This window comes from Indicator indicator, chromosome 17, assembly GCF_027791375.1.
Source record: "Indicator indicator isolate 239-I01 chromosome 17, UM_Iind_1.1, whole genome shotgun sequence".
NCBI classification, from domain to species: Eukaryota; Metazoa; Chordata; class Aves; order Piciformes; family Indicatoridae; genus Indicator; species Indicator indicator.
The window spans coordinates 17,169,232-17,184,687 of NC_072026.1; the positions used below are offsets into that span (position 1 = coordinate 17,169,232).

The 15,456-nt window shown below is 55.4% G+C and overlaps 1 protein-coding gene across 2 annotated transcripts in view; it reads right to left on the bottom strand.

Moving 5' to 3' along the window:
- MID2 (midline 2) overlaps positions 1–15,456 on the bottom strand; it is a 55,964-nt gene that overhangs the window by 12,295 nt on the left and 28,213 nt on the right. For both annotated transcript variants that reach the window (XM_054388520.1, XM_054388519.1), the window contains exons 2-5: positions 7,293–7,388; positions 5,295–5,402; positions 684–832; positions 105–232 (exon numbers count right to left, since the gene is read on the bottom strand). In XM_054388520.1, the coding sequence (XP_054244495.1) occupies positions 105–232; positions 684–832; positions 5,295–5,402; positions 7,293–7,388 (481 nt within the window). The remainder of the gene's footprint in view (positions 1–104; positions 233–683; positions 833–5,294; positions 5,403–7,292; positions 7,389–15,456) is intronic.

A 15,456-nucleotide genomic window follows, 5' to 3' on the forward strand; every position in this document is an offset into this window, starting at 1 on the left:
CCTGGGGGGCACTCACCAGTTAGATAATCCTAGGGGGCACTCAGCAGTTAGATAACCCTGGGGGGGGCACTCAGCAGTTAGATAACCCTGGGGGGGTCACTCACCAGTTAAATAATCCAGACCCTCCAGCAGCTTCTTCTCCCTGGAGAAATCCAAAGCGAAGTTCTCGAAGGCATCGTTAAAATTGATATCTGGGATCAGAACCTGAGAGGATGCAGTTGCCATGGCGACCCTGGAAGGGAAGAGGAGGCCATCAGCATGTGGAGACATCACACCCCACTGGGACACAGGTCCACACCAACCAGCCCCTGCTCCTGCCCCAGGATAGGTCCCCAGAGAGATGGAGGAGCTCCATCCTTGGGGGTCCCAGCCCTGACTGCCCACCGAACTCCCTTTGGAGCAGCATTTTCACCAATCCACGCCCCAGGGGACAATGCCTGCTCCCGTGGCAGATATTCAGCTCTGTTAGGACCTGCCACGGACCTCCAGTCCTGTGAGGGAGGGGACTGGTGGTACCCCCAACCCTGGAGTTATTGGAGGGCAGGACACTGGAAGCGTGCAGGGGGAAGGACAGCACAGTCCCTGGTGGGGACCTATGGCCAGGGGACAACTCCAGTCACATCCAGCTGTGGATGCCCAAAGTGTCCCCCTGGCTTGGTGTCCCAGCCAAGCGTGGCACCCACCTCTCTGCCACGTTCCTGGCTGTCTGCAGGAAGCGTGCATGGTCGTTCTCCTTCAGGATGTGCTCGGCCTGGTTGATGAGCACCGTGGAGCGCTCCAGACACTGCCGGCAGTTAGCCACCTGCTGGGCCAGCTTCCGCAGCTTCATCACCTGCCAGAGGGCCAAAGCTGCTCAGAAACCATCACACGGCTTGGGAAGCACAGAAGAAGTCCCACCCTGAGCCAGGGGCTGCTCGGGGGAAGCAAGGAGTGGTGGAATGGCACAGAAATGACCCTAAAGACCCTAGGGAAGGGGAGCTGCAATGCACCTCTGTGTTAAGTTTTGGTTGCAACCAGGAATCATGGAATGGTTTGGGTTGAAGGGACCTTCAAAGGTCATGCAGTCCAACCCTGCTGCAGCCAACCCTGCAGGGACATCTGCAACTACAGCAGGTTGCCCAGAGCCCCAAACAACCTGACCTGGAATGATTCAAGGGATGGGGCTTCTCCCACCTCTCTGGGCAACCTAGGCCAGGGTCTCACCACCCTCAGTGTCAAAGAAAAAGCAGTGAGATTTTCCTAATGGAAACACCTTAGGGCTTCCATCCCACCCTGCAGCATGGCTGTGTGTCAGTTGCAGAGCCCCATAGGACCAGCATAGCACCCACCTGGCGACATGCACTCCAGCACCAGCCATGAAGCACGAGGGGGCTTTGGGGTGAAACCGCAGCAAGGTGAGGACACCTGAGCATCCTCCAGCCAGCACTGTGAGCTCTCCAAAGGACACCCAGGGTGAAGCACTTCTTGGAAAGCACTCATTGAAGGGCCAGAACCAGTGAGGACATCACCCGTCTGTGGTGAGGATGCCCTCAGCACCTCCCTGCTTCAGCCAGCCAGCCAGCCAGCAGAAACAGCTGCCAGACTCCAGCACCCATCCTGTGAGATTTACTGCCCCAAAACCAACCTAAAAGCCACAACCTTAGTCTACCCCTCCCTTGGGGCAGCAGAGCTAGCACCTCTGCACCCAGGGGCTGCACCCTTCAGAGAGCCAAGGAGCTCTATGGGGTGTTTTCCCCTCCTGAGATGCAGCAACCACCCCCAAACCCAAACTCTCCTGGCCTCCTCCCAGCAAGGCCAGGCTCAATCGTGGCTGCCCTGGGACTCTCCCGTGAACAAGACACTGAGCACCTGCCAGGAGGAACAGGGGCTTGGCTTGGCCAGCAGGAACCTCCCCAAAGGGTATCACACGAGAAGGGATGGTGCAGCCTATGGCCAGGCTTGGCAGAGAACAATAACCAACAGGAGAACAAGGAGCAGGAGGCAAAGTTTGTCCCCAGGAGGGCTGGGGAGCTCTGGAGAGCCTGTGGGTCTCGGGCAGGGAGGGCAGTAGAGCCCCTGCCCCTGCCATGGTTGCTCCCAGGAGCTGTGGTGCCCAGCCTGCAGCACCAGTCCCAGGCAAGGAGAAGGAGGTGCAGATGGCCTGGCCTGAGGCCAGCTGGGCTGGGCTGTGACACTGGCACCTGTGGTACCCTGGATGTGGGTGCTGGCACCCGCCGGCCGGATCCACACTGTGGCAGAGAGCTCTTCAGGGCAGCCCAGCTGCTGCCTCTCTCCTCCTCTTACATCCTCCCTGATGATTGCCTCCTAGGACATTCCCCCAACCCCCAGTGCCATGTTGGTCACAGGGTGCTGCCCAGTCTCATGGATGGTGGTACCTGAGCCCTAGCAGAGCATAAAGCTGACCCCTGCAAGGTGTGAGCCCAGCCCAGAGCTGCACGTGGGCTCCTCAGCATCTGATCTCTGGTGTGCTTCCAAAGACACATGTGTGATGCATCTAGGAAGAGCTCTTTGTTAGGGCTGCTGGAATCAAAGACACCTACAGGACAGTCACAGCTTCCTTACATCAAGGGTGCACTATTCAGGAGCATGGCACACACCACCTCTGGACACCCTCACTGGGCACCCCTCGCTCCCAGCCGTGGCAACACAACCTTCAGGCTGCTGCTCTGCTGCTTCCAGCTGTCTCACTGCCTTGTGGGGCAGAGGAGCTCCATCCCACAGCTACCACAGCACACTGGGATGGAGCAGCCCAGTCCTTCTAGTACCACGCTCTGGATAGAGACAAACCACTGCCTTAGCATTTTGACTCCACAGACTTCCCTTCTCAGGCCCAGGGCTGGCACCTTGTGCCACTGTGACCAGGCTGCCATGCATCTGCCAGGCCATGTGTCAGGACCAGCAGCAGGAACATGGAGGAAGCCATCAGCTGGCCTGGCAGCAAAGCAGAGCTGCTCACGTGGCAGTCACAGAGCTTGGCACTTCCTCCTCTCAAGCTTCTCAAGCTCCCCAGTGCTTGTGTTTGCAGCTCCTCAGAGAAGTTGCTTCCCCTCACACCTGGAAACCATTGCTCAGGGGTGTGAAAGCCACAGAGGAAGAGTGCACAGCCAGCACCAGGGGGCACAGAGTGGCACTATGCTGCTGCCAACCCACACACTGCCATCTCCAGCCTGATTTCACCAGCAAGAGACTTCAGCTCTCAGGTTCCTCTGGAAGCCAAACCCTGTACTGCCAGTACCACTGTCCCCCACATCCATCTCCCACGGCACAACCTGGCTGCTCCTACCCTGGCACTTTATCAGCAGCCAAGTGTTGCTTCTGCTGAGGGTTCTGGGCACTACTCAGGGCTCTCTCCTCACCCAGATGCCAAGCTGGAGGAAAATAACATCTTTGAGCCTTCCAGCCCCCTGCCAAATAGGGCTGGAACTGGACAGCGTGGTCAGAAGACGCCAGGGGAGGGGATGGGAAGTGAGAGGCAGACAGACAGATGGACCAGCAGAAGGCACCATTACATAAAATATGTTCCCTGAAGTGGCTGGGAGAAAACCAGGAATGTTCCAGCTTCCCCAGGGTGTCCCAGAGCAGAGCTGGCTGTCCTGTGTAAGCACCCAGCAGAACCTGCTCCCAAACCTCTGCCTGCAAGAAACCTGCATCCATGGTGATGCTGCTGCCCAGCTCAGCCATCAGCACCAGGGTGGGTACAGAGCTGGATCAGAAGGCACCTTCAGGCTCAGTAAGAAAGGCAAAGGGCTGATCTATGGACATTAGACATCACAGTGGGCACCACTCAGAGCTACAGCAGATCCCTCCAGGCTCTCCCCAGCACACAAAACCAGCAGGAGAATGCTTGGCACCACTGGAAGAAGGGTCCAAACCACCCCCAAGGAAAAGAATGAGGACCCAGCTGACCACCAGCTATGCTGAAGAGCATGTGGCCTCTCCTCTGCCTGCAGCACAGGGCTCAGGTGCACCTTCAGTTTTCATCCCAAGCTAGCACCACAGTGTCAGAGCCCCAAGGAGGGGAGCCCCAAGCAACCCCAGCAAACTGCCATCATAATCAACATGCTGTCCCTCCTCCAGCCATGTCCAGCATACACCTTGTCCTTGGTGGAAGAGATCTGGGGACAGCACAGCAAGGGACACCTGGACTCCCACACTGATTGGGGTGGTGGAGAGGTGAAGCTGCGTGCACCAACAGCTGCCCAGAGAAATTCCTCTATGGAAAAGGCCACACAGGCCACCAGCAGCTCTGTGAGTGTGACTGGGACCTCCCTGCATCACAGGTTGCCCAGCTGCTGGGCTGTGCCCACAGAGCAGGGGCAGACCCTGCAGCAGCCACTCCATGGGTACAGGAGAGGACCCTTGAACTGTGGACACACAAGCCCTGGTCCCTTTTTTGGTGCTCAGCTTCCTCCTGGGGTGCTGAGGGACATGGTTTAGTGGTGACCTGGCAGTGCTGGCGTACCTGGAGGTGTTCAAAAAACAAGCAGCTGTGGCACTGTGGGTCATGGTCTAGTGGCCATGGAGGTGTTGGGTAGAAGGTTTGACCTGATGATCTCAGAGGTCTTTTCCAACCTTAATGATTCTCTGTTTCTCTGAATGGTTGGACTCCATGATCTGAAAGGTCTCTTCCAACCCAAAGGATTCCTAGTGGATGGAAGGCTGACCATGAGCCAGCAATGTATTCTTGTGGCCAAGAAGGCCAATGGTATCCTGGGGTGTATTAGAAGGGCTGTGGTCAGTAGGTCAAGAGAGGTTCTCCTCCCTCTCTACTCTGCCCTGGTGAGGCCACATCTGGAATATTGTGTCCAGTTCTGGGTCCCTCAGTTCAAGAAGGACCTCAGGGCACTGCTTGAAAGAGTCTAGTGCAGAGCCATGAAAATGATGAAGGGAGTGGAACATCTTCATTATGAGGAGAGACTGAGGGAGCTGGGGATCTTTAGCTTGGAGAAGAGGAGACTGAGAGGTGACCTCATTAATGTTTACAAATAAGTGAAGGGTGAGTGCCAAGAGGACGGAGCCAGGCTCTGCTCAGTGATGCCCAATGACAGGACCAAGGGGCAAGGAGGTGGAGGTTCCATGGAAATAGGAGGAAAATTTTTTTCACTGTGAGGGTGACAGAACACTGGAACAGGCTGCCCAGGGGAGTTGTGGAGTCTGCCTCTCTGGAGATGAACAAGACCTGCCTGGATGAGTTCCTGTGTGACCTGGTATAGATGATCCTGCTCTGGCAGGGGGATTGGACTGGATGATCTCTCTTCCAGCCCCTACCACTCTGTGATTCTGTGACTCCTCACCTTTGTCTCCTTGATCTTGACGGCGATGACCTGCTTGCGCTGGCGGATGATCTCCATCAGCTCATCACACTCCTCCATCAGCTTGGCCTCGTGCATGGCTGTGTTCACCTGGCCACCAACAGCACAGGCAGAGGGCGTTAGGACAGGGACACTGAGCCCAGCAGCTCCCCCAGCTCACACCAGCAGAAATCCTCCATGCTGCAGGACTTGCAGCGCTCCCCCACTTCCCCTCCCAGCAAGGGCTGGGGTTCCCCAGGGTGAAGCAGCTGCCTGTTGTGTTTGCTCAGGAACCAGCAAACTCCTCCCAAACCCTCACCAGTGATGCTGGCCAGCAGCCTGCTGGATTTGTTCTTCTGGTGCTGGCTCCTGGAGCTGCTGCTTAACTCAGCAACCAAAAACACATCAATAGCCTATTAAAAGGAAGCTAATTGGACAGCCCCTCTCCATGTACCACTTCAGTAAACAAAGCTGCAGATTAATGTGCTATGAATTGGAACATGCACCTTGGAACAGCAGCGAGGCACTAACCGTCCTCCTCCTCCTGGTGCTTTCCAGGGCACCACTTGGCTCAGCAGCTTCGGGCTGCAGGCACAGGCTCCTGCTCCTCAGCCCACCTTGGTGTTCAAGGCCAGCTTGGATGAGGCCTTGAGCAACCTCAACAAGTGGAAAGTGTCCCTGCCTGTAGCAGGGAGGGGTTGGAACTAGATGATCTTTAAGGTCCCTTCCAACCCAAACCGCTCTGTGGCTCTATGAAACCCTTCCCTGGCTGATGATTCAAACAGGAGAAGGCTGACTGCACAGTTTCACAGGTCAAGTGGTCACACACAGCAGCAGGGTCAGGTGCCTTTCCCCAGCAGGATTAGGGGTGATGTCCTGCCCTCCTCCAGCAGTGTCCCTAATCCCCCTACAAAGCCTCTCCCACCTGCTGCTGGCTCCAGCCCGAGCATTGCTGCTCTGCTCCAGCATCCTGCTGCAGGACCTGGCAGCAGCAGGGTGCAGGGAAGCAGAGTGAGCACGTTTGGGAGGAGGAGAAGATAGGAATGAAGATGAGCTGCTGGAACCAGCCATGCCCTGTGAGGGCAAGCTGCTCTCATGGCAGGGATGGGGACAATGTCCCTGTCTGCACCAAGGGGCTGGGGAAGACTCTGTACCTGCACTGCCACAGGGTGAGGCTGGCCCTGGCTTGGGGACAAACTGGAGGTGACAAAACCAGTCCTAAGGAGCAGTGAGGTTTATTAGCTCAGCATCAGCAGCCTGGAGCCCTGAAGGACCCTGGGACAGCTCCACACCTTCCCTGGCACATGTGGCTGTGTTACAAGTTGCAGGTAGTGACCACAACTGCTTCCCTGTGCCAGGGTGAGGACAGCTGGTCCTGTCACCATGGCCATGGCCACTGCTCCAGTGTTGCTCCACAGATACCACCAATTCCCTTCTGGGCTCTCCTGGAGCACTCAACACTTGGATGCCCAAGAGTTTTGCAGGGATTAACCAGTTTGCTTCAACAGCCCCCAGAGCAGAAAGTTCCAGAGGGCACAGCAGCTGCTGGCTAAACCATGCCCAACAGCAGGAGGCAGTGAGGAGAGGGGCACCTCTACTCCCCCTCCCCAAGAGCTGTGTGTTTGCACCCTCAGCATCACCCAGGCTTCCCCCAAACACATCTGCTGCCCCCGCAGACAGAGAACACCTGGTGAGTCCTCCCTTCCTCAGCCAGCCCAGCAGCTGGTGCCTCTTGCCAGTGGCTCCCAGCCATGCCCCCCTCAGAGCCTACAGACCTCCAGGAACCATTCTTGTGTCCTCCTCCACTTGGGACTGAACTCTGAAACAACTCAGTTGGTGGGAACCCCTGAGCATCAGTGATGCTTCCCACCACACATCCACCTCTGCTCCCAGGGCAGCCCCCAGAGAAAGGACACTGGAGCAATCCCATTGCTCCTGCTGGAAGCTTCCCAGAGCACCGTCCCCCATCACCCACCAGGCCCCCTGGCTGCTCTCACCAACCTCCACTTGCTGGCAGATCTGTATCAGCTTGGCCATCTGGTTCTCCAGTTCACTGTTGCGTTTAACCAGGTTGGTGAGATTCGTCTCCAGGGTTTGCTGCGAGTCCAGAGATGGCAGAGGAGAAAGAGAGGAGAGAAGATCATCAGCAAAGCTGGCAGGTTGTGGGGGTGCTTGGCTCAGGACAGAGAACCACTGAGCTCAGCGTTGTGGTGGCCCAAGGAGGTCACCAGTCAGAGCCTACAGCATTGGTGTTTGTCCTTTACTGCTTTGGAGATGGTTTGGGAAGCTGGGGTGGGCTGTGCTCCTGTAGCAAACCAGGGATTCTCCTGCATCCCCTGGAAAATCCCAGGAGCAGCTCAGCTTCTCAAACCACTCACTGCTGTTGGGAGCCTCTGACAAGGTGGAAGAGCCTAAGCATGCTGCTCCCTGTGTTCCCACCAGGAAAGAAGCCAGCATGGGTACCTTCATCATCAGTTCTGTTTCACAGATGGTAAGAGAGCCAAACAAGAGCCTACTGAACCATGGAGAGGGACTTCTCTCCTTGCCAAGCCACCCCTGCCAGAGCAGGACAGGCAAAGGCCAGGAGAGCAACGTGGTGGCTCCAGACCAAAAGCTGTAGGGACAGCTGGCCTGGCATGAGCAGCCAGTAATGCACAGCCTCTGGGAAACCCTCCCTGCTCTCATGGGCCTGCCCACAGCTGCTGAAACCTGGGTGAAATCTGCCTTTCCCACCTGAGATCAGCCCTTCCTTCCCTCCACCTCCTGATGAGGACAAGGAGCTGTCCTGCACTGGCAGCCTGCCCATGCCAAGTGAACCTCTGTTGCTTCCCACCTGCTCTCCCTTCCTTATCCTCCACCAGTCCTAGAGATGAAAGACCCCAGGAGAAGGTTGTGGTCTCCACCACAAGCTGCCCTGTGCTTCCCTTCTCAGCTCCCAGCTTTTGGTGTGGGAGCAGATCCTGCTGGTGGATCCCAGTGCATGGATCCCCAGGGATCCCTAATTGGTTTGGCACCAGAGGATGAGAAGTTTCTGGAGCAGAAGGGGATCCAGGGAGTGGGTAGGAAGAGCCCTCTGAAGGGCTGTGGTGTCTGTGGACACTCATGGACTCATGGTTTGGGCTATCAATAATTCAGGTGATGCTGTGGATCCATTAACCACACTAAAAGGAAGAGTTTGAGAGCAAAGTGCTCACTGCCTGTTGCCCCACGTGGTGGGAAAGTGATATCTCATCAATATTTTAAACTCCAGGGCTGGGAGAAGATCCCTGCAGCGTTTTGTTCCTCCTCAGCCAGGATCTGCAGCCCAAGGCTTTCAGCAAGGCTCAGCAGATCCATGGCCGTGGTCCTGCTCCACACATGGACATTGTGGGGTTGCTAGCCAAGAGGACTTGACCTGTGGGCAGGAAGCCCCAGCCCCAACCTATCCTGAAAAACCACTCAGCCTAAAATTCTCCAGCTCCTGTGCACTGCAGCCATGGGTGGGTGAAGAGAGGCTGGAGAGATGGAACCAGTCCCAGGGTGTCCTCTGTAAGTGGGAAGTGCTCTGCACGACTCAGTGTCGATGGAGACAGAGCCAGCTGCAGCAGCTCCTGCTGCCCTCCTTCCTCACAGCCCCACATCATCAAACACCACCTGACCACAGCACCCAACACCTCACTTGCTCACCATCCCCTTCCTTGCCAGCTCACACCATCACAGAATGGTAGGGGTTGGAAGGGACCTCTGGAGGTCATCAAGCCCAACCTCCCTGCCAAGGCACCTAGAGAAGACCACACAGGAACACATCCAGGTGGACTTTGAATGTCTCCAGAGAGAGACTCCACCACTTCTCCAGGCAGCCTGCTCCAGTGCTCCACCACCCTTAGATTACAGAAGTTCCTCCTCATGTGTAGATGGAACTTCTTATGTTCAACTTTGTGCCTGTTACCCCTTGGCAATGGGCACCACTGAAAAGAGACTGGTCCCAGCCTCCTGACACCCACCCTTGAAGTATTGATGAGACCCCCAAGGCACACGGAGAGCTTTGAAGTTGCAGCTGATGTGCTGTCATGCTGCCAGGCTGTGGATGGAGGACAGGGAGGAGAGCAGAGCAGCCTTTGAGCCTTGGGCAGGCTGAGGGACACCTTGGTCCCCACCAAGCCACTCAGAAGTATTGCACAGACCTGCTCTTGGTGATGGGGGTCCAAATCCCATGGGCTTTGAGCCATGCAAGCTTCAGGTTTTCTCCACCTGTTGGAACTCCTATGAGTGGGACAGGAGGACCCAGAGTGCCCTGTTGCTGGGGAAAGCCTTGGACAGGGGTGTGCAGAGGCTGCTGGTGGCACAGGGGAGCTTTGGCTGCTGCAGGTCTGGGCCAGAGGACTTGGAGCCAGCCCCAGGGCTGCTTCATGGGTGAGAGGGCTGGGGAGGGCTCATCTGGCTCTGCCTTATTGCAGGAGCAGTTCTCCACGTTTATCTCCACGCAGAGGCAGCCAGAGCTGGCTCAGCTCTGCTCCCGGTGCTGGATTCAGGGCTTTCTCAGTGCCCCTGCTCATTTATCATTGCTGCCAACAGCAGGCACGAGCCAGCCCTGCTGCCTCCACATTCCACAAACACAAACCAGATGTGCACCCGGAACCGTGTCCCAAAGCCAAGCCAGCTGCCATCACTTCCCCACACCCCCAGTGCCTGCCACAACCCTCGGCGCTGCAGCGCGGCAGGACAGGTCCCCAGCCGCCCACCACCACCCCCCAGCACCACGCTGGGGAAGGGCACCTGTGGGGGACCCTGCTTTAGGCTGGATGATGCCCAGAGGTCCCTTCCAGCCCCACCAGGCTGGGATGCTGTGAAAGCCACACAGCTGCTGGAGGTCCCTGGGTGTTTGCATCCTTTCATCTCTCCGGAGCAGCTCTGCTCCTGTTGGACGCTGTTTCAGATTTTCGGCATCGTCGCAGCGCTGCTGGAAACTGTTTCAATATTTCATTAAATCCAAAGCTGCTTTCCATTCCTGGAGCCATCTCACCACTATCTGCTGCTTTGAGCCGTCCTATTTCAGCACTCTGAGATCTCACTCCCCAGCTCAGGCTGCTCAGAAGAATGTGATTTTCAGACACCTCATTAAAGTGGCCACATTTGATGTAAAAATGGCCAAGCCATGGTGAGTCCTGAGCTTATTTTGTATCTTCCACCACTTGTCTTCATTCCTTTCAAAAGACAGTGGAAGAAAAAGATTCCCACAGCCCTAAGCAATGCTTTTTTCCAGGAATTTTCCTCTACTGAGTGATTTTCTAGTTTCTACTCAGCCAACACCAGGAGATCAGAAAGGTCCTGTCCTGGTGCCTCGTGGTAGGTATCACCAGCAGCTCCAATTCCCAAAGGAGGAAGGGAACAAACCTCCCCATTGCTCCCACTCTGAGCCCACACACAGGGACAGATCCTGCTGAAGGATCCAGCAGCCCCTGCAACAGCCCCAGCCGGGGTCCCTTCCAACCCAAACCATTCTGAGTGCAGGAGGATGAGGAGGCTGGTGGGAACCAGCCCTGCAGCCATGTCCATGCCACATCCTAGCACTTGCTCTGGTGTGGGCAGGCAGAAGTTCCACACAACACCCTTGAAAGACAGACTTCCAAGGACTTGCCACAAATCACAGCCCATAATGTGGGTTAACAGCCTCAGACATGGAGACAGGACGAGAAACCAGAACACACTGAGCACCTGGAGGATCTCTTCTGAGCACAGAAGAGTGACTAGAGGACAAATCTAAAGACAACAGCTTGACAATCGATCAGCCCATGAGAAAACACAGCCTGCAAAGTCACCCTGGCTGCCTGCAGCTGAAGAAGGGCTCTCAGACACCCACCAGGAGTGGGACTGAAGCTGGCAGGACCTCGTTTCTGTTGGCTTTGAAGCCAAAATGAGCAAAATTCCTTTCAAGGTGTAAAAGACACCAGAGCTTGGTGCCCATGAATATGCATGCCTGCATGGAGGATCACTGGTGGAACGGCAGGAGCCTCCTTTGAAGGACTGATGTGAACACATGGTAGGCACAGACAAACAACAAGAGAAAAGTCACCCTTGGATGCTGCCCTGAAGAGGAAGGGAAGGTACAGAGCAGCTCCAGCAAACAGGAAGCTTCCTGGGTTCACCAACAGTGCGCTGATGTTAACTGCTCAGGCTGGGAGAGAACTCAGGAATATCCTTATGGATATGTGAGAGTCACACAGGGATGGATTTTCAGGAAAAAGAAAAACAACACACCACAGCAGATGCTGATCCGAAGCACACAGGAAGATCAGAGCAGCAGGAGGCTCCATGTCCCTGATAATGTTTGGGATCAATCATTAAAGGCATTAATCTTCCTAAGGAAAACGATAAAGACCATAAATATCCTTGAACATGAGACACCAATGTGAACTTCAACTATGAAGAAGAACAACATATGGAGAAGAAGATCTAAGGAGGAACTCTAGGAAGTCTGTCATAACCATGGTGAATGTGGAAGTTTCACCAGAAGATGCAGGAAGTCCTAATGAGAATTAAGAGCAATAAGAAAAATGTGCCCTGGATGGAAAGAAAAAGAAAGGAGCAGGGCAAGTTGTGAGAGCAGCAATCAGGTGAGAAGTTAAGAACTTCATATAACACTTAGGTACTTGAAGCTCCAAATCAGAGAGAGACACAGCTCCACTTCTTGTGCTGCTTACTCGTGAGGTTCCTTCCTCCCTGTCCCCCACTGCTGTCCTACCCTGGGCTCAGCCCTCCCACTGGCAGCTCCCCCAGAGGTGTCTTGGTGTCAAGGAACCATTTGGATTCCACCAAAATGGTCAGACAATTGACTGTTCATTTCCTGAGCTGCTCTGACTGAAGACACCCTTCACTCCTCACCTTCTGAACCTCTCAACCAAGAAACTTCACCAGGCAGAAGCTCACTTGCATTTCCACTCTGGGACTTTAAGAATGCAGGCAGAAGCATGGTCAGTAGAGCTGCACTGACCCATGACCAGATGACCAACAGTTCCCACAGCTGGAATATTGCATCCAGTTTTGGACTCCCCAGTTCAGGAGGGACAGGGATCTGCTGGAGAGAGTCCAAGGGAGAGCTATCAGCATGATGAAGGGACTGGAGCACTGCCCTATGAGGAGAGGCTGAGAGACCTGGGGCTGGTTAGTCTGGAGAAGAGAAGACTGAGAGGGGATCTAATAAATGTCTATAAATATTTGAGGGCTGGGGGTCAAGAGGCAGGGGACAGGCTCTGCTCAGTTGCAGCCTGGGATAGGACAAGGGGCAGTGGATATAAACTACAGCACAGGAGGTTCCACCTCAACATGAGGAGGTGTGAGGGTCCCAGAGCACTGGAACAGGCTCCCCAGAGAGGTCGTGGAGTCTCCTCTGGATGCATTCCTGTGTGACCTGTGCTGGACTCTCTGGTCCTGCTCTGGCAGAGAGGCTGAACTCGATGATCTCTGGAGGTCCCTTCCAACCCCTAACATCCTGTGAGCCTGTGAATTCAAGTGGGGCTCAGCCTGAGCCCTGAGAGCTCTGAGGGCCTCTCTAATGAGGACATCTCGAACACCCAACCCAAGGCTGTGGGCAGGAATAGTGGAATCTGGCACCTGATTTACACAAGCCTATGGCTGCACTTAACAACCAACAGCCAGGTTCTGCTGCAAGAGGGATGAGATGGGACCTGGTGAGCGCTCAGCCAATGGGAAGCTCAGGGAAGTGCTAGAGACAGAGTGACAGAAGCTGCAAACGTCTCTGAGGAACATCTGCCTTCCCTTCAACAATAAGAGACGCTCTGCAATTTTCAGCAGAGGGAAGCAGCTTCATCAAAGCTTCACTAATGACTTCACTCGGTATCTATCGCACCTCCCACACCCAAATTAGCAAAATTCAAGCGAAAAAGCAACGAAAACATGCAAGGAGGGCACCTGTGGTGCCACCTCCCCGTGCTGCACGGCGATGCTTGGACCCAGCTGTTCCAGCATGGGGTGAGGAAGGGATGAGACGAAGCAGAATTCACGGCTGAGCACCAGGGAGGTGCCTTGAATCACAAACACAAAGTCAGCTCCAGAGTGAGGCCTGAGCTGCTGCATTTCAAATTAGGGCAGCAAATGTGCTGAATTCTGCCGAGCTGGGGACGAGGCAGCACCAGGGGACAACGGCAGATGGGCAGGAATCGGTGTGGGGGGGCAGCTTGACTTGGACACACACCCGAGCCAAAAGGCTGCAGAACCTGATTTTAATCCAAAATGCACAAACTGTGTCTGCAAACAGCTCCTCCTCCAGACTGCCCCTCAGCCCCACCTTGTGCACAGGCTTGGTCTCATCCTCTTTGCACTGGTGGCTTTTATTGTCTTCATCACTGGCATGCTGGGTTCAACTCTCCTCTCCACAGCTTCTCTCTGTTGGTTCCTCTGGCCAGGAGCTGATTGCAGGCACAGCAAGACACGGATGAGCTGCATAGGATATCAGATGAGTCCATGCTGAGGGGAGTGAGTGCCAGAGAGTGGGATGAGAGTTTGGGAAGAGGACAGTGTTGGGAAAGATCATAAGCACTTGGTGCCCACGAGCAAGGATAGGGAGAGCAGTAGGTTCATACCAAAGGGAAGTGCTCCAGAAGGCAGGAAACCTCCCTGTCTGCTCCAGTGGAAGAAGAGCCCAGAAAAGCTCCCAGCTTCTCATCCAACCACCCTCTTCTGCCACAGCCCATTCCCAGGCAGACCAAAGGGGACAGTGATGGCCTGGTTGAGATCCCTTGTTGCACCACTCCACCAGCATCGACCCAGTGGTGGCAAGGGGCTGAGTGATGAGAAAAGGTCGTGCTGGGACCCTACTTCAATCCTCATGCTGCAGAGCCACACACAGCCACCCCCAGCTGAGGACCCCACTACGTCCCTGGAAACCTCTGCCCATCACAAAGCTCATCCCAGACACTGCATCGAGAGATGGGAAGCCACAGAGCTATGGTGGGGCAGGAGCCACAACACCCACCCCTGGGGCTGCAGCACTCACATCCCACCTCAAGTGCATCCCACCCATGGGCAGTAGGGCTCAGCATCCCTAAAGCACCAGAACAACCTGCCCAAGGCTGCTAGCACTCTCCCAGCACTGCTGGCAGGTCCCAGACATCACCAGAGCTGTTTAAATATTTACTCCTCCTGCCTCCCTTCCTCACCACCCCTGCTCCCTCTTTCGGGGTCTGACACTGGTGGGGGCACCGAGGTGGTTGCAGGAGGCTGGTAAGGGGGCACAGAGCTGCTGTTTGCTGCCTTCCCTCTGCCAGTGTGCCCTGGAAGCTCAGCTCCCAGCCTGGAGGATCAAAGGAACCCATCAAACGCTCCAGCAGCTGGTTGTGATTCCCCATCGACCCAACTCCCGTGCACGCTCAGCAGCTGCCTGGCTTTCTCCTTCCTCCATCCCTGCAGCAGGAGCAGGAGGATGAGCAGTGGGAGAGGAAGAGGTTGAAGTAGCAGCAGCAGGAACCCAACACAGAATCACAGAATTGTTTTGCTTGGAAAGGGCCTTTAAGACCATCAAGTCCAACCATCAACCCAACACCACCATGACCATTAAACCATGTCCCCGAGTGCCATGGCCACACTTTTCTTGAACACCTCCAGGCATGGTGACTCCACCACCTCCTGGGCAGCCTATTCCAATGCCTGACCACTCTTGCTGGAATGAAATGTTTTGTAATCTCCAACCTAAACCTCTTCTGGCACAATTTCAGGCCATTTTCTCTCCTCCTATGACCTGATATTAGGGAGGAAAGACCAACCCCCACCTAACTCCAACCTCCTTTAAGGGAGTTGTAGAGAGCAATGTGGTGTCCCCTCATCCTCCTCTTCTCCAGACTAAACCCTCCCAGGTCCCTCAGCTGCTCCTCACCAGCCCTGTTCTCCAGACCCTTCACCAGCTTTGTTGCCCTTCTCTGGACATACTCCAGCCCCTCAATGTGTTTCTTGGAGTGTGGGGCCCAAAACTGAACCCAGTCTTTGAGGTGTGGCCTCACCAGTGCCCAGTACAGGAGGACAATCCCTGCCCTGGTCCAGCTGGCCACACTATGGCTGACCCAAGCCAGGCTGCTAGTGGCCTTTTTGGCTCGTGTTCAGCTGGCTGCCAACCAATCCCCCCAGATCTTTCTCTGCTGGGTGATTTCCAGCCACTCTGCCCCAAGCCTGGAGC